The following is an 18,278-nucleotide window of genomic DNA, read 5'->3' as shown; positions in this document are numbered from 1 at the left end:
TGTTAAGTCATGTGTACCAAAATAGACTCCATACAGCACTCAGCAGTGCAATGCAGCACCATGTATTTTCCCTTTAGTGAGGAAAACCTGTTTCTCCCTGTAACAAGGCTTTGAGTGTTCCATCCACAACAATTCCTGATGGGAGCAGATTAGGCCCATGGACAGGAAGTGAAACAAGATGAATCCTGTTTTTTTGAGTTGAAATTGGGAATCATTGCACTCTAATACCTGCACTGAGAGGACATTTATCTGGGTGTGACAGTCAGTTGTATTTTCACTCCAAGCTGTCCTGTCTTTGTGGGAATTTCTCCAATCCACACGTTCAAAGGGGCACATACCCCCTCATGGGAGCTGCATGGTTAAACCACTTTGCATCCTTTTGGAAATGTACCCCTTAGTAATTCCAGAAAGCATTTTGAGCAGATTTAATTGACTTCTGCCACCAGATGGCACTTGCAGTGGGTTCATACTGGGAAAAGACGTGTCTCACCTCTCCAAGGCAAAGCATTAAAACCAATTTAAAGCAGAACGCTGTTTACAAACAGGGACTTTGCGCCACAAGGGACTGCTTCCTTTGCCAGTTGGATTTTGGCAGAGCTGATAGGCAGTGTTCCACCAAGCAGCATTTTGCTTTCTTCTTTTTAGAAGGAATGTTCTGTACATGCAGACCTTGTCAAGAATTCCTCCTGGCCGCACACTGCAACAGTGGAGGATGAAGAGCGGAGTGCCTGAATTACAGTTTTGCTGACCTTGAGTTCACGATGGGATGCTCTAACTGCTCTGCAGCAGGATCAGGTTGATGAATAATGTCATCAGCGTCTTTCTGATGAAAAATTAAACGGAAAATGGCAGATTAATATAAAGAGGAAGAGGAAAAGGGAGGAGGAAGAGAAAGAAGAAGAGGAAAAGGAGGAAGGGGAGATGGAAGGGGAGAAAGGGAAGAAAACAGAGAAAAAAAGGAAGAAAAAAGTCCCTTGTCAGCTTACAGCTGTTGCTGCAGCAAGCAGAACAAGGGCTTTGTCTACTTCACGTTTTGAGACTGACTCTTACAGAGATAAATCCCTTTCTGACAGGCATTCTCTGAAGCAGCAGTGAACAGCACAGCAAAGGCCTGCATGAGCTCAGGTGCTGGGCTTCTGCTTTGGGTGGCACCTGGCTTTAAGGAGAACGCTCACATGCAGTAAATGCCCCATGCTTGTCCTTTCTGCGTGGACGGTTGATGGAGTGCAGAGATTCAGGGAGTTGAAAGGGGGAAACAACTTAACAGACAATAATAGAAAGAGTGCAAAAAGGAATGAGTTGAAACCTGCTCACAGTTGTAGCTACACCTTTTTGAAAGCCCTTTTTGTTCCCAAAGACTGAATTTATTTCATTGTACATCAGAAATTCCTGGAGATTGATTTCAAATGTCAATGCATAGTGAGCATGAAATAAAGAAATGACACAACAATGACTTTTTGACAAATCTTAGCTGGGAAGTGATTTATTTTTGCAGCGTGAAGGGGAAAGGCATACATTAAAGTAATGGAAGAACCATGTTCTTAACAGATCTGAGCAATACAAATACAACTGTGAGGTATTTTCTTTACATTGCTTTTTTGAAAATCTCTTTTTCAGGTGAAAGGTAGACCCAAACATTAATAATGGATCTTTTCTTTTCCTGTAGGAATTCAGCAAGGAAGTGAAGTAAGAAGCTTAAATGCCTGGATCACTGAGAGGCAAAACGGAGTTCCCAGTTAGCAGTCCTGTCATTGTATTCCTCAAAGACAGGTCTCAAGATCACTCACCCCAAAGTATTTGATTAGTGACACTTCTGTGCTTCAGTAAAGAGCTACTCACATGAATTAATTGAAGATACAGAGGATAGTTCTCGATTACATGGGGCTATGAAATACAAAGCTCTGCACAATAAAAAGCTTTAAATGGAGATTGGGATTAGCTTCTCCATGTGGGAAATGGGTCAGATTTAGCACATTATTTAAACTGCACCTTCTCTACTAAGAAGGAAGCAGCATTTCCAAAGGTAGAAATGCACTTAGTTGTCAATACAGAGAAAACAAAGTGTCCCAAACAGGCTGAGGATCAAAACTCTTATGAATAAAATGTCGTTTGTTCCTATGCCCATCCCAGAAGAGTGGGGGAGAGGTTTGGAAAGCTAACACACTTCCTCAGTCCACGTTCTTCCTTTGCGACTGAACCCTGAAGTGTACCTGGAAACTGAGGGCTCACAGATGAACGGAAGGGTCTAGCACGCGTCAGATCCTACAGACTTTGCTGGGTTTTGGGCCTGGCTACACGCAGAGGTTAGATACCACTTTCTTCTTTTCCATTATTTGGGTCTTTCTAAACCTTTACAACTATGTTGGCCCTGCAGCTTGTAAACAAGCACTTTCCTTTGCTCATAGCTTTTGCCTGACTTGAATGAAGGACAGTTGGAAGGAAACACACTAACAGCCAGGCACTGCATTTCGATGTCCTCTTCTCACCATGCATGGCACATTAGTAAATCTTCCCCTCTTGCATGTCTAGACCTTACATCTCCATCTCTTCTTCGTAGGACGTTCCTTTTTCACTTTTCCTTTCGAGTAGAATCCCAATTCATCTTTGGAGTGAACCAAGTTACTTTTGTCTTCAGATACCCACTGACAGGGTCAGCTCTGGAAGCTGTCTTAGAAAAACAAGTCTGCCAGTCTGCCCTCTGCCAGTCTGTAGCCAACCCAAGTAAGTGTTCACTGAGCTCCTCTGGAGAGAAGGTTCCCATCATAAAGGGGAGAGAAAATCCCATTTAAGAGCAAGACCATCTCAGGTTTTTACATTTCAGCTGGCAAGAACCTAGCTGGAAAAGCTTCCAGAAATGACTGTGGGTATCTCAGCTCTATAAGAGAGCAGGGTCGATGCTTTTCAAGAGCACTGATCCAAGTGAAGCTTTTACTCTGATCGCTCCTGCTCACAAGCACGTGCAGGGCCCTGATTGCATCGCCAGCTCTGAGGCACTGGAGATGCACCATGTGCATGTGAAGCACTTTAACTGTGAGTTTTTAATAGTAATGGGAAACATACAGCCAAAGCCACGTGCTCCGTAAGGTCAACATATCCTTGACACTAGAGTGCCCCAGGTATTCCCGATGCTTCATAGCCCTTGCTTATGCAACACTAGGTTCTGATTAAAAGAGTAAAACAAAATAATAATAATCAAAAAAAAGCTTTTTTTTTTTGCCACTATTTGGCAATTATGAAGCAGCCAATCTATTTTTTCATGTTAGCTTTGACAGAAATAACTCCCTTATCTTTAAACCTTCACAGAGTTCAATAGAGTTTAACTACATTGCTCTAGGGCTTCTCAATGCAGCCGCAGTACAAATGCTCATAAAATGGAGAGGCTGAGGAGTCACAAATGCTAGTTTGGAGATCAAGTGATAAAGTACTTTCCAAGCCTTCTAAGCTGAAATTGTAAATAACAGACTGGTACTAATGTTACAGTGCAGCATCAACACATTTTATCCCCTCCTGGATACTTGTTGACAGCATGAAAGAGAAGGGATAAGGAAAGGTTGATCCTGTCTGACCTTAGCATTTTCCTACTCAGTTTTTCATTTCCTGACTTTGAATCTTCACCTAAGACAGCTGGAGGTTTAGCGCTGGTGTTTTGAGCAAGAAGCAATTGAAATGGATTTGTCCATCTTGGGATGCAGTGTCTTTTTTTGGGAAAGGATAGAAGAGTTCCCAGCTTGAATTTGCACATTGATTTTTAAGTATTGCTGCAAATAACAGGGAATGAGTTAAATTTCCCTCAGCTGTTGTCAGTGATAAAGCTGGGGGATGACTTTTAGTCCTTGTTTACAAATGAAGTTATTTCTCCTTCTCTTAATACGTATAGAACTTCTCAGGGTCAGGAGCTATGCTGATGTGTACTGCCTGAAAGGGCTGGCAAGGTTCAAGTTTCCAGCATTCAGAAGTTATTAAGTGCTGCAATTAGGATAACCCATGCCACAGATTCGTCTCTTTGATCATACACATTATAGTATGCCCTGCTTTTAAAGAATTTGGGACTTTATCCATCGGATTCAGACGGAATGAACAGAATGCATACTGAAAATACCATCTGAAACCAAGTACTGTGCCATCTCAGTGAGTTTCTGGTCATAGTATCCCAGAACCACCATGCCAGCTACAGATGTGGAATGAGAACAAAAATCAATGATAAAAATCTGTACTTTACATCAATCTCATGAACTTAAAACCCCTGTGGCAAAGGTGATAAGTATTTATGGGGACTTCATTTTATCAGAGTTGCTTCTTCTGGCTTTTCCCCAACTTTGGTTTCCATGGATGTTTAAAAGAGACTAGAATAGGATCTGATTTTCATCTTTTCTCAACATCTTACTCTGAAAAGCAGGACACGCTGGAATTCGCCAGGATAATTCAATCAGAAGAATGTGTCAGCCAATTAAAGCATAGGAAAATGTTGAAATGGAAATGTATGGAATCAAAATGGAATACAGCATCTTAAAATGGGGAACAGTGGGTGAATTTAACTCTTGCAGCATAGCTAACTATTTCTTTAAGTAATGCTTAAAACAACCCACCCACAAGAACCTCCAACACTTCGGTATGAACAAGTTTGCTTGTTGAGTTCTTACCCAGAACAGACAACAAGAAAACTTTGCTGCATTTTGGTGTGGTTTTCTAAATTGAAGTGCTAGTATTTAATATTGTATATGATATTTTATTGCTTTGTAAGAGTGAAAGAACATCATGCTGCAATGAAGTCATATAACTACAAGAAACAGTGGTGAAACATGGAAATAGATATTTGAGCATTTGCTATTTCTCCTTGCTCTCGGTGCATTTATGGAGCTGTGATTTTAGGAGGGTTTTATTGGTTTGCTTTCCTCTTTTAGTATTCTGCTTCCTAATCTGATGCCTGATGGTTTTTTCTCCTGCCAATAAGCCTGTGCTGTTCATCTTTATCTCATGTGAAGTATTTTCTTCTGGGACGTGTCTGCTCTTGACACTAGGTATTTGATGCTGTAGCATACATTTGTCTCCTTCAGTCACAGTGTATCCTACAACTTAAAATATTATGACTTAATGAAAATCCTTCATTCCAGCCCTGATTTGGCTTCAACTTCATCTTAAGTACCAAGAAATGATTTTCTGCACCATTTATAAAATAACTTGTCCAATTATCAGAGGAGCAGTTACAGCCATACCCAAAATTTCATTATATTTATTGCTAAATTAGAGCTCTAAGTTCAATTCAATTCCCTTTTCAAAATGAATTGTCACTCTCACAGCAAAGTTCTTTCTGGATTGAAATTGTCTTGTTTGGTTTCACTCTGAAAGATTAATTCCAGTAGACAAAAAAGAGGCACAAAACTATTCTGAACCCTTTCTTAAGCCCCATTCTCAATGCGAACTATTATAAAATGAATTTTAAACAATCTTCTTCTGAGCTTGTTTGCTGTTATAACTGGTCATGAAAATCCCTGTGATCACCATAACCAGGAAGCTCAAGTAGCTCAAGGCAAATTTATAGTCCATATACCCTCAGAAATGTAACCCAACTAGAAATCCTGTTGGAGCGAGGCCAGAGGAGGCCATGGAGATGCTGCGAGGGCTGGAGCAGCTCTGCTCTGGAGCCAGGCTGAGAGAGCTGGGCTGGGGCAGCCTGGAGAAGAGAAGGGTCCTCAAGGGGAGACCTGAGAGCAGCTCCAGTGCCTGAAGGGGCTGCAGGAAACCTGGAGAGGGGCTTGGGACAAGGGCCTGTAGGGACAGGCCAAGGGGAATGGCTTGAACCTGCCCGAGGGGAGACTGAGATGAGCTCTTAGGCAGAAGCTCTTCCCTGTGAGGGTGCTGAGGCGCTGGCACAGGGTGCCCAGAGAAGCTGTGGCTGCCCCATCCCTGGCAGTGCTCAAGGCCAGGTTGGACACAGGGGCTTGGAGCAAGCTGCTCTAGTGGAAGGGGTCCCTGCCTGTGGCAGGGGTTGGGACTGGATGGGCTTTAAGGTCCTTTCAGCCCAAACCAGGCTGGGACTCTTTGAGTCTGTGTTTGTCTGAGCACCCTATCAGAAGTGAATTTGGATGTGTAAGCTCCTCTCTCCCACACTTGGCTGATAGGACTCATCTATTGCAGTGTAGCTGCAGATGATGACAGACTCCCAGAGACATCTAGCAGAAGCATGCATCCTTCTTCCCTTGTGATCCTCCGTTGCAGTACTTCCCCAGTCCCCTCTGCACTACTCATACCCAAGGGCTGAGGAAGTGGTTTGCAGCTCCCCCGCTGATCACACTGGGTGCTCCGTTTGCAACTTCTCTGCGTGGTTTTATTGTTCTTCCTCCCACTTGACAAGACCTCAGCATGTGTCCCATAACCCAGAGTATCAGCACACATGTCCCCCAGCTTACGGCAAGCTTTGCATTAGTGCCACTGCCATATCATACTCCCCAAGAAAAATGGGGAACCATCTCTTTAAACAGCATGCTCTTGCCTTTATAAGGCCATCACTGATTTTTCCTCTTTTCCCAAAGAAGCAAAACATTCCTTTGTAACTTACCCCACTTTACTATTAGAGAAGCTTGATACCTTACATTAACAGTGCTTTTTATTGACAGACATCATCCTTTCCCAAAGAGTTTGCAGGAGATGACACAATCGTTTTTGCCTACTAACATTCCCTAATATTGCTTATCAATACAAGATACAGGGAGAGAACTCACAGAAACTAACAGAGCCACAAAGGGAATACTTTTGTGACAGGCTCATTAGAGCCAAAGACTTGGTTAAAGTTGGGTACTCAGATGGATTAGCTCTGGACAAAACTGCAGGCAAACTTCCAGATTAAGCTAAATAACCTGGAAAAGCCAATTTATCATTTGTTTCATAATTCAAAAGGCAATTCCTGCAAACAGTAATGATTGGTACACTCAGAATCAGCACTCATAAAATTAAAGCTGAACTTTCTCCAGCCTTGTGTACAAGCCTTAAAATATGATCTGTAATTCTAGATTGTGATGTTTCAAACAGTGTGTAAGCTGGTCGGTGTAAAACCACCCCTTAATTGTTGTCATTCCATAAGAGCTATGCAGGTACCATAGAGGATGCTCACAGTCCTGACTGAAGAGCAGAGGGCTCCAGGGCTGAGCCTGTAGCTGACAAGGGTTGTCCCTTTTCAGAAGAGGGGTTGAGGGATGCAGAGCAATTTACCCAAGAAAAAGTTAAATGGAGTTATGATCATATTTCACAAGATCTTACTGCAAGGAAGATTTGGGGTAGGAAAAGGTATAGGGAAGTGTTGCAGTTCTAAGTAGAAATCAGATACACTGGTAAGAGAAATAAGCTGCCAGGTTTTAACAGTGGGATATCCATGACCCAGAGAGGGGAAAGAACAAGCCACATTTTCTAACAGGCTTCAGGTGTCAGTCCCTGGGGCAGCAGGTCAGCTCTGGTCAGCTCTGGGATCTCCATTGCCTTCTTTCTCCAAGGAATCTCAAACACATGCAGCAATCAGGCTGCAAAGAGCACTGATGTTTCCGGTACTCCTCAGGTTGATTCCCCCATCAGCCCACTGGCTATGAACAAGCATCTGGGTATGGGCAAACGCACAGTTATGGAAGAAGGAACGTGTATGCCATGTATAAGGTCACCTGAAAGAGGGTACATATGTTAGGCACATAGAATCATAGACTCAGCTAGGTTGGAAAAGACCGTTAAGATCATCAAGTCCAACCTTTATCAAGATCATCAAGTCCACCACTAAAGCATGCCACTAAGACATAGAATCATGGAATCATAGAATGGGTTGAGCTGGAAAAGACCTTAAGATCATCCAGTTCCAATCCCCTGCCATGGGCAGGGATGCCTCACACAAGACCAAGTCGCCCAAGGCTCTGTCCAACCTGGCCTTGAACACTGCCAGGGATGGAGCATTTACCACTTCTTTGGGCACCCTGTGCCAGCGCCTCACCACCCTCACAGTAAAGAACTTATTCCTTATATCTAACCTGAGCTTCCCTGTTTCAGTTTAAACATGGGGTGAAAGAGGTTAGTGCCTACATATAAACTGTAGCAACAGGATAAACCTTAACAGCAGGATAAAATTCCTTAATATCTAAATGCAATACAGCAAAACCAAGGAGAGAAGAAGAGAATTAAAGGTGGGTGGGGGAGTAATAGAGCAGCACAAGCCACAGATAAGCAGCTTCCAAGAGAATTCTTTAAGAGAGAGATGGAGGGCAGAGTTAAGATTGAGCACAAATCACTGTGTGACTTCTGTTTCTTAGGTTTTTATATTACACTGACCTAATTAATTTTACATGGAAAATATGTACCAGGGTTTTTTCCGTGGTCTTATCTTACTTTGAAAATATCACTGGAACTGTTTGCTCACTCGCGGTGTTACTGGCCACATACACCACTTCTGGAACAGGATTGTGTGCTGGTAGCTTTCATGCAGTACAATAAACTAAAACCTGACAGAACATCACAGTTAGCCAAGCCTGTAGCAAGCACAAGAGCCAGATTTTCAGAAGCAGGCAACGTGCCTGATCTCTGCTGGCCATCTAACAGCATGTGGAGTCCCGGGAGCCAGGGAGATGTCTCTGAACACCCATCAGTTTGGCCAGGCAGCAGAAAGCATCCCCCTGCGTTCACACATGATACTTGGCAGGGTATGGACCTGCCAGAAAACACCACGGCTTGACACAGGCCCAAATGAACCCATCCTGAGGTTCCTCCAAAGCTGATGGGATAATTATGTATTGCTAATAATAAATTAGTAGGAGACTCCTACTGAATGAGCAGCATTTCCTTTTGTATTGAAATCCTCTTTCCCAGGCAAGAACTAACCATTTGCTGCCCAGCTAATAAGAATGTGCAGGCTGAGGTAAAGTGTTACAAGCAAGAAGGATGCTGTTTTGGTGATTTTCATATCTAAAAAGGTTAGGCTTGATGTCACTTAATTTTCTAACTGAGCAAATCCAAACAAGCTGGATCTGCTTTTACAATCTGTGACTTCACAGAAGCAGACTACATATATTACGGATGCCATGAATGTGCTTACCTTCTAAGTTTACCTCTTCTTGTTAATGTATAGAGCATGATGAAGCACACAGGCCTTTTGAGGCTCACAAACAATCCCCTCAGACACAGAGCATTCCTTCCTTCCAAATGCTGGGTGTCACAAACCCCACCAGTAACACGGGCCAGGATGCCAACCCGAGGGCACCCCTGAGGATTTACTATATTTGTCTAATTCAAGGTTTCCTGGGAAGAAGTTTGATGTTCTCCATGTCATCTATGGGAAAGCACAAGCAGCTGAGCTTCTGACTAGCAGGTCAAGCTCATTCTCTTGTTACTATACCCTCCAAAGCCAACCAAGCACAAGAGAGCCCCTAGCCCCTCTGCATGTGGTTGCTCCTCAGTTGGCCCATCCAACAGGATTGTAAGCCACCAGATGAATGAGGTCCAGCTGCTCTGCTTCAGAACTGAGGCATGTCCTTGTAACTTGTAAAAGAAAGATGGAATCACACTTGAATGGGCACACGCCTCTTCAGCAGTGCTGCATGGGCCCATGAGCTTGGTAATTTCTACCTAAAAAGATGGTTTTGCACCAGATACTGGTTGTGTGTACTACCTGCCGCTGCTCCACGGCAGCTGTCCTCTCCCAGAAATCCTTCAAAAGCTTCTAGTGTCTGCAGATACCTTCATGAGCTCTGAGTGTCTCACCTTGTGTTTAATTTTGCACACAAGCAGCAAGTTCACTTGCTTTATTGATCGATTCCAGCCCAGACCACCATGCAGCTGCCTCACACACCACTGCGCGGCTCTCCTGGGGCATCCCGTGATGAGCAGCTCTTCCTACAAAGAGCAAATACTGATCAAGATATTGGAAATGTTCAAGGCCACGTTGGACAGGGCTTGGAGCAAGCTGCTCTAGTGGAAGGTGTCCCTGCCTGTGGCAAGGGTTGGAACTGGATGAGTTTTAAGGTCCCTTCCAACCCAAACCAGTCTGGGATTCTATGAAAAGGAGCTTGACCTCTTCAAGGAGCAGCTGAAGACTTCCCCATGAGTTTGTGATCCCCACTAGGACTGGAAACGGGCCTTCCATGCTTTGGTCACATGGAGAATCCCAACAGCCTTTTGTTGAACATATGTCTACAGCCAAAGTGACTGTTTTGTCAGTAACGTGTTCCTACCCAAAGTTAGAATGCACATGAAACTGCCAGATGCATCTTGGTGCTTCCAGGACTGATCTTCTCCATGTGCCCCTTCTCCCCATATTGACCAGCAATCAGGAGGAGGAGAAGGGGGACAGTTGGGATATGCAGTCTCCACTTTGGAGCTCTGTTCCCAAAGCTTCAGCCCACAGGTAGATGGGGTGATCCCAACCTCCCCTCAGCCACTGCCAGCCCCTCGGCCTGTCTCTGCTCAGGCAGTGCTCCAAAGCCATGCACCATGGAGTCAGAGTCAACGCCAGGAGAAAGGGCTTGTGTTTTACTGACAGCAGAAACAGCTGCTTCCAGAGAACTGTACTAGCTGAAAACTTGCTCAGTTTAAAGGTGAAGAGGTAGAAAAGCCGGGGGGGGGGGGAAGACATTGGGAGGAAGAATGGAGAAAAACACATCTTCACCTTCCCATCTCCTCCCTGCAGTATCTCCCTCTGTTTCCCTCTCCTATTGCTGATTTCCAGAAGCATTCCCCGTTCAGTGGGGATGACACAGGGCCCACATCTCAGCTTTCCTTGGCTTGACGCAGCCTTATCGGAAGCAGCGTTTCACCCAGGAGGTTCTGGGTGGCTGCTGACAGGAGAGGCAGGGTCCAGCCACCCGAGCCGAGGGTGCTCGGCCAGACCCCGGAACGCAGGGGGAGAGCCCCGGCCCCGGGGCAGCGGTGCCCCGGAGCAGTCAACAGCCACCCCGGGGACGGCGGGTCCCGCTCACACCACGCTGCTCCCCTGGCTGCATCGGCACCCCCGGGCACGGACACCCCGGGGCCCGGCCGGGCTCCCCCCGCACCTCTGCGGGGCCGGCGGTGCCCACCGCGCCTGCGGAAGGGCCCACGGGCTGGCGCAGGGATGGGATGGGATGGGATGGGATGGGATGGGATGGGATGGGATGGGATGGGATGGGATGAGATGGGATGGGATGGGATGGGATGGGATGGGATGAGATGGGGTGAGATGGGATGGGATGGGATGGGATGGGATGGGATGAGATGGGATGGGATGGGATGGGATGAGATGGGATGGGATGGGATGGGATGGGATGGGATGAGATGGGATGGGATGAGATGGGATGAGATGGGATGGGATGAGATGGGATGAGATGGGATGAGATGGGATGGGATGGGATGGGATGGGATGGGATGAGATGGGATGGGATGGGATGGGATGGGATGGGATGGGATGGGATGAGATGGGATGAGATGAAGATGGGATGGGATGGGATGGGATGGGATGGGATGGGATGAGATGGGATGGGATGTGATGGGATGTGATGATGGGATGGGATGGGATGGGATGTGATGGGATGTGGGATGGGGTAAGGGGATGGGAAGGGATGAGATGGGAAGGGGGATGTGATGGGATGGGATGGGATGGGATGGGATGGGATGGGATGGGATGAGATGGGATGGGATGGGATGGGATGGGATGGGATGGGATGGGATGGGATGAGATGAGATGGGATGGGATGAGATGAGATGGGATGGGATGTGCCGCTGCGCGGAGTCCGCTCAGCCCCCCGGTGGTGGCAGCGGCTACTTAAAGCGCATCCCTGGGCTCGGCGGGGCGCAGGAGCAGCCCTGGCCGGCGGCGGGCTCCCATGCCCGGCTGCGAGCTCGGCGGGGCGCTGCCAGACGGCGGCTCCGGCGGGGCGGGACAGGACAGCGCCCGTGCGCCAGCGGCGGCAGCGGCGGCGGCGGCAGCACCGGGGCTCCGGGAGGCTCCGGCGGTGGCTCTGCCCTCGCTCGGCGGCGGGGAGCCGAGCATCAGCAATGGCGGCAGGGGCCGGGAGCCGCGGCGCGCCGCTCCTCCGCCTGCCCAGGCAGGCACTGCACTAGGAGGGGAAGCGCGGAGCTCGCAGGGGGGCTGGTTTCCGGCGGGTTATTTATTTCTTCCCTCTCGCCCAAGTTCCCAGCGGAGCGGGCTGGCCGGCACCTGCGCCCCCCGCCTGCCTCCCGCAGGGTGAGAGGTGTGGGGAGGCCATGGAAAGCCCCGCCGAGAACCCCAGTAAGGCGGCGGAGTACCTGAAGGAGCTGAACAAGATCATTGAGACACAGCAGGAGCTGCTGGAGAAGCAGAAGCGGAGGATAGACGAGCTGGAGCAGCAAGTGGCCAAGTTGTACCACGAAAACGCCTGTCTCCAGGACGAGCATCACCGGCACCTAGCCACATGCAGGCTGCAGCAGGGCGGCCACCCCGCGCTCCCGGGGCCGCTCGGCGCCATCCCGGAGCACGCTAGGCACGACAAGTAAGCGCTGCTGTGGGGATTTGCCCCCTTTTCCAGGAGGGGTTTCCATAGTGGGGCTTTCCTTCCTCCTTTGTCGTCCCCGGGCATCCCAAAGCTGCCTCGCGTATGAGCACTGGGAAGCCGCGGGACTCCTGGCGATGTGCGCTCGGGAGCGGGCTCCGCTCTGCGCGGTTGTGTGGGGGGGTCCATCGCCGCTCAGCGGTGCAGGGCGAAGGGGTGGCCTCGGTCCTTGTTTCGAGCCTGTCAAGGTTCTGGTGCCTCACCGGTTCTCTAGCCGGGACCCCGCGGAGAGCACGGCTCCCCTGGGGGGCTTCTCCCCCCGCCGTGCCCGCGGCTTTTGGGGGATCCCTGTCAGCGGCAGTAACGGGGCCGGGAGGAGCGGGGCGAGCTCTGCCCTTTCTCCGCGGCCTGATCCCGGGCAGCTGCGCTGGGTGAGGCCCCCGGTGCCCCCCGGCCGTGCTCACAGGGGTGCCCGGGGGGGAGCGGTGGGTACCGGCGGGTCATCGCGGGCCGCGATCGCTCCGGCCGCCGCTCGTTCAGCCGCTGTTCTGCGCCGGTCAACCGGGCGCTGCTTCACAGGCGCTCTCGGGCAGCCGCGGCTACGGTCGCGGAGCCTTTCCGACGTGTTTGTACTGACCGGAAAGTGTTTCGGACTTGGTTCTGCTCGGGAGGAGTGGGACGAGCAGCACGCTGGAGCGCCGGTACAGCACAACGGGCTGTTTGTAACCCGGCGAACTCGCGTTCCCCCCGTTCCGAGCCCAAACCCCGGCTCTACGCGGCGGTTTTCTCTCGCAGTCCCAGCCGAGCGCCGCTCCCGTCCCGTACTGGCTGTATGCGTGCGTGTGTGTGGGACACCCCCCGCTCGGGTCTCCCGTCTGGGGGTACCGGGCAGGGGCTCCCGCGGCCCTAGGAGCTCCTTCCTCCTCCTCAGGGCGCCGGTGGGAGCGGGGGGGACCTGCGGGGAGCGGCGCCTTCGGGGGACTGTGCCCCGGTGGAAGTGATGCTGCCGCCGCCGGAGCCCGAATCTGCGGTGCTCGGAGCTCGCCCTACTAAGCGCGCTTCTGGGAGGTGGGGGACATGCGGGAAGGGTGGCTGGTCCCTGGGGGCCCCTTTGCCGGCTCCTGCTTCCAGGTGTCTGGGCAGAAATGTCTATAAAACTGAGCAAGCAGCTCCTTAAACAGACGGGAGAGCATACGGTGTCATTTACCAATCAATCCCTTAAGGAGAAAGAGCTCTTTCCAGAAAGTATGGGGTATTTACACAGATCCTATCCCGTGCCTCCATGTCCAGTACTGGAGGGTTTTTTGAGGCTGTGCTTCTGATACAAGATGTCAACTCGGCTATCTTGTCCCATTTGTCTCCTACAAACGACGTTACTAAGAATTGTACAAATGGCTTGCTGTGTCTGATAATATTTTTCTTCTCCAGCCCAAGATTCATTTGCAGAGCCCTCTTTGGGCAGGCAGCTCTGGGCACTAGGAGGCTTTTACGTCTCTTAAGTGGATTTGATGCTGGGATCAGAATTAATCTGGGATATTTATGGCAGAGTTGTATTGCTTTGAGGCATAGCCTGCAGGGCTTATGGGGAGACAGCTCTCGGCCTGAGCCTGCTCCTGGGTTGGGCCCTCTGCCTGTGCATGTCTATGGGGACTCATCTTTTCAGGACCTTCATCTGAGGAATACTGTTTCCCCCTAGAATTGTCCCCTGTCTGTTTGTCAACTCCTCCCCTTGTAGGGAGTGAGCCCATTCTGGTCTGCAGCAGACCCTGTCTCCCTGGGTGGCGGGGGACAGCACATGGGGCTCTGGCAGGGGATGCAGAGACCAGGCTGTGTGGGAGCACATCCAGCCGCAGCATCAGCTTACTCTGCCTGGGCGCAAAAGATAGCGGAAATCTCCAACTTTGGAAACAGAAAATACCCTTGTTTGAGAGTCCTTTCCCAGTCCCACAGATGTCCTGGCTTTCTGGACACCAAACCTGCAGGTTCTGGGTGCCTGCAGCTTCCTGTTCAAAGGCTCAGTCTTGGTTTCTCCAGAATTAAAAATCATGTGCACCTTTTGTGTGTTTGAGTGGGCAATCAGGATCCCTCGTCTGCTGAAGCTCAGTATCAGCTGTCAGTGGTACCTGTTCGGGGTGTTAAAGGCTGGGTGTGAGGTGGCATGTCCAGCTTGTCCCCTCCTGCCCCTGCACACAGTCCACGTCCCCCCATTCAGAGGTAGCAGAAGTGCCTTGTGCCTGAGTGCCAGCAGAGATAGGCTCTTCTTTACCCTCCAGTGCCTCAAAGCTGAAATGACTGGAATCCTCCTTAAAGGAAACTGGGCTGAGTCTAATACACGGTGAAATCGCTACTTTTGGGAAGTCATTTCTAGCGCTTGTGCCTTGAGATGGAATTGGGTGTTTTCTAAAACCTCTGCAGCAGTTGTACCTGTGTGCAGTGGGTGTGGATCTCTGATGCTGTAGTGGCAAGACAGCTGTTTCATATTACCAAGTGGAGATTAATGTGTGTGATGTGAAAATAAGCATGGGAATGTTATGCAAGAGAATATGCTTATCGCTAGTTCTTAATCAAATATGGTAAAAAAGCCTCCCAACAACCAAGCAGCAAAAACCCCAGAAGTCCTGAAACTTTTCAGATCTTACAGTGGGAAGAATATAGAGCTGAAGGCTGCTTAGATAGTTTGGAAAACTGGCATATTTTAGAGATTCTTTAACTGGATGTCTTGTGAGGTGGGGAAGTGTCAGCGCCCTTGGTGACAGACCTCTGGAGGGAAGAACCACCAGTCCAGGAAGGTAAAACTCTCTGGTTTGTGTCCTTCCAAAAAAGGCCCCAGAGAAGAGAAGTTTCCGCTGGGGAGGTGGTGATCTGGAGGAGGGAGGAGCAGAGGGATGGGTCTGTAGGTACAGATGTTATCTTGCACAGAGGACGCACCAGAAAAGGTTTAGGTGCTGTTTCGCTTCATTCTGTAGTAATTTGCTGAGTGCAAATCAACCTCAGCATCTGCAAATGGAGCTGAGGATAATTAGTTGATCACAGGCTTTGTTAGATGTAATGAATCAGCATGTTAAAGATAACAATTGGTGTTTAACTCATTAGGTTGCATAAGGCTAATTTCCAGTTAATCCATTTTATTTAACATCTGAGAAAACAGCAAGAACTCCTGAAGCTCAGATGCTCAGGGGAAGCAAGATGTGTTCAGTGCATCCGTTCTGGTAATGCACTTTCTAGTGTAAGTACGTACAAACGGATGTGCTGGATCTTCTCACATCTGTGCAAGTGCCACTTTTCCAGCTCTGAAAATCCACCACCAGCTTAGGGAGTTAAAAATCCAGTTAAAACTGTGCTGCTTTTGAGTGAGAAGGTGCCTGGTCGGAGTTTGGGCAGGAGGTGGGGAATGACGTTTGCTGAGAGGGAGCAGTGTTAGGGGGCTGTTATCTGCACCTCAGCCTGATTTCTGCACCCGCTCTGATTTGTTTTGTAAATGCATCTCAGGCTGGCTTTGTTCTCCAGGGAACACCAGCCACAACGCAGGGCTGCAGGAAACCTCGCTGTGTCTAGAGGGTACTCCGAGTCTCGGCTGAGGTGTGCATAGTGCAGTCTAGTGAGGGGAGGTTGTTGCTCTGGGTGACAGTCACATGTGGAGACAGCTTTATGGCCTCCAGAAACGGAGCTTGTGGCATTGCATGTCGCTGTTGGCGCTGCGTGCTGCCCGGCACACAGGCTCAGCAGGAGAACAGAGATTGCATGAGGACAGAGACCAGCCTGAGTTTGTGTTTTGGTTTGGTTTTTCCCCTTCAGAGACATCCCTCACCGAGGCAGCCTGTTCATGTGATGAAAATCCTGTTTCGCTGCCTGTGTTGTGCTTAAGCTGCAGCATGTTTTTGTTTGCCTTAATGAAGGAGAGGTATCCAGCATCTGTTAAAGGATGCTCATGTTTGGGCAAGATTTTGCTTTCTCTGCCTTCTTGCCAGCACGGATGTAGCTGAAGTGCTTTTGTTCGGTCCTCCTTCTCCGTCAGCTCTGTAGGGAAGTGTGATTTGTGACTGAGTCTTGCTGCAAGAAGCCTGCAGTAGAAACACAGTAATTACCAAAAGATGCACCTCTACCTAATTAGCTTGTTTTGCTCATGAAGAGTGTATTTATGTGGAAAGCACAGTTTGTGTTCCAAAATGAACACTTTTTGAGCAACCTGCGCTAGTGGAAGGTGTCCCTGCCCATGGCAGGGGGTTGCAATCGCATGAGCTTTAGGGTCCCTTCCAACACAAGCCATGCTGCGTATTCTGTCAGCCATACAGCTGATTGGGCTGGCGTAATTCTGAGGTTGGGCAGAATGTGAACTTGCCTCTTCAAATAACTGAAAGCAAGTCTGTCTGCTTTATTTTCTGTACATAACTGGAGCAGTCTGACTGCCGAGCGACGAGGGTAAGGGTTTGACACTGAGGGGAGTGCTTTTGCTTTTGAAGTGCTCATTTCAGCATCATTAGTGTGATTTGTACATCAGCAGATGAGTGAGCATCTCTCGGAACAGGCGTTTGTTGTTCTGGCAGGCTGGAGGAAATCGATGTGTAATAAGATAGGAACTTGCTACCTAAACTCAGCTAAATTATTTTGGGTCTCTGTTGAAATATTGGCAATTTTTTCTACTTAATATCAGCTAAATGTTTAACTAAATGATAACACATAGAGACGAATTAATCTGAGAACTAGGTATGCACTGTATAACTGATAAAACAAGTGGGGTGGGCAGAAAGCACAGTGAGGACAAGATAAGATGCTGGTATCAAGAAAGTTCCTGGGGAATGAGAAGGGGAAGAGAAAACAAAGAAAACAGCAAAAGTGCATGCTATTGTGGGAGAGGAAAACTAGTGCAGCAGCAAGGAACCTGTGTGGTAGTATAGTGAGTTTAAAGGCAGGTTTACTTTGTTTCAGCTTTGAATTTAAACTCCATTTAAATCAGAGCAGACCTAGAGGATTTGAAGTACTCGCTGGTTTTGAAATCCTTCCCTAATGAAACCTTTTATGCTGCTAACACAGGATGCAACTCCTGAGCTTCCTAACTTTGGAGTTCTTGCGTTCTGAACTTTTAAGAAGGAAGTACATCTTCGTTCTGGTTAGTGCTTTCATGGTTTTCCTTATGAATTCACTGTCAAAGAAATGGAAATGCAAGTCCAAACATCTGCTTGTGGAGAATATTCGTCAGTGTTCATAGATCTGAGGTCCTCAGTGAGCAAATGAGAGCTGCTGTGATTGCCATGAGTCAACTATGTCTGAAGACCCCTTTCCCTCTCCTTCAGAAAACCTCCAGAACAAGCCTGTAGGTGATGCTCTATCTGTATATTGCTCACCAGCAGTGTACTGACTACTGCCCATTTCTCGTGTGAGATCTGTAAAGGAAGCCCCAGGTCAGCCTGCTGGTTATTCCTAGAGCCCACAGCTGTGAGTTCAGGGTGGATGAAACAGGCACTTGAACTTGAGCACCTCTGCTTAACTTCTGAAGAGCTGTGAGTGTGGAGCAGTAGGTTGTTGTCATAAGGCAATGGCTCCTGGGGCCATTCGAAAAATTAGTGTGTTTCCCACTGTAGTAACTGCCACTTGTCAACAGGCATGTTTTTACACTGTAAAATTATATTAGAGTTCTGGCACTGAACAACTACATAGAAACATGGGAGCAGGAGCAGACCTGTTCTTCACAAATGTGTTAGGCACAGCACTGCTCATGGAACCCCAGCCTGGTTTGGGTTTAAGGCACCTTAAAGCTCCTCCAGCTCCAGCCCCTGCCACGGGCAGGGACCCCTTCCACTGGAGCAGCTT

At 48.6% G+C, this 18,278-nt stretch overlaps 1 protein-coding gene across 8 annotated transcripts in view; it reads left to right on the top strand.

The window, feature by feature from the left end:
* The first annotated feature begins 11,930 nt into the window (after positions 1 to 11,930).
* IQSEC1 (IQ motif and Sec7 domain ArfGEF 1) overlaps positions 11,931 to 18,278 on the top strand; it is a 348,548-nt gene continuing 342,200 nt past the window's right edge. For 3 of the 8 annotated variants that reach the window (XM_062620446.1, XM_062620453.1, XM_062620426.1), the window contains exon 1: positions 11,934 to 12,470. In XM_062620446.1, the coding sequence (XP_062476430.1) occupies positions 12,205 to 12,470 (266 nt within the window). In that variant the 5' untranslated portion in view covers positions 11,934 to 12,204. Of the gene's footprint in view, positions 12,471 to 18,278 lie in introns of all 8 variants that reach the window. The other 5 variants (XM_062620436.1, XM_062620538.1, XM_062620473.1 and 2 more) reach the window with 3 other exon arrangements.

The sequence above is a fragment of the Pezoporus occidentalis genome, unplaced genomic scaffold, assembly GCF_034315485.1.
Source record: "Pezoporus occidentalis ecotype Australia unplaced genomic scaffold, CSIRO_AGI_Poc_V1 ctg106, whole genome shotgun sequence".
Taxonomy (NCBI): domain Eukaryota; kingdom Metazoa; phylum Chordata; class Aves; order Psittaciformes; family Psittacidae; genus Pezoporus; species Pezoporus occidentalis.
This window is presented reverse-complemented; position numbering and strand designations above follow the sequence as displayed.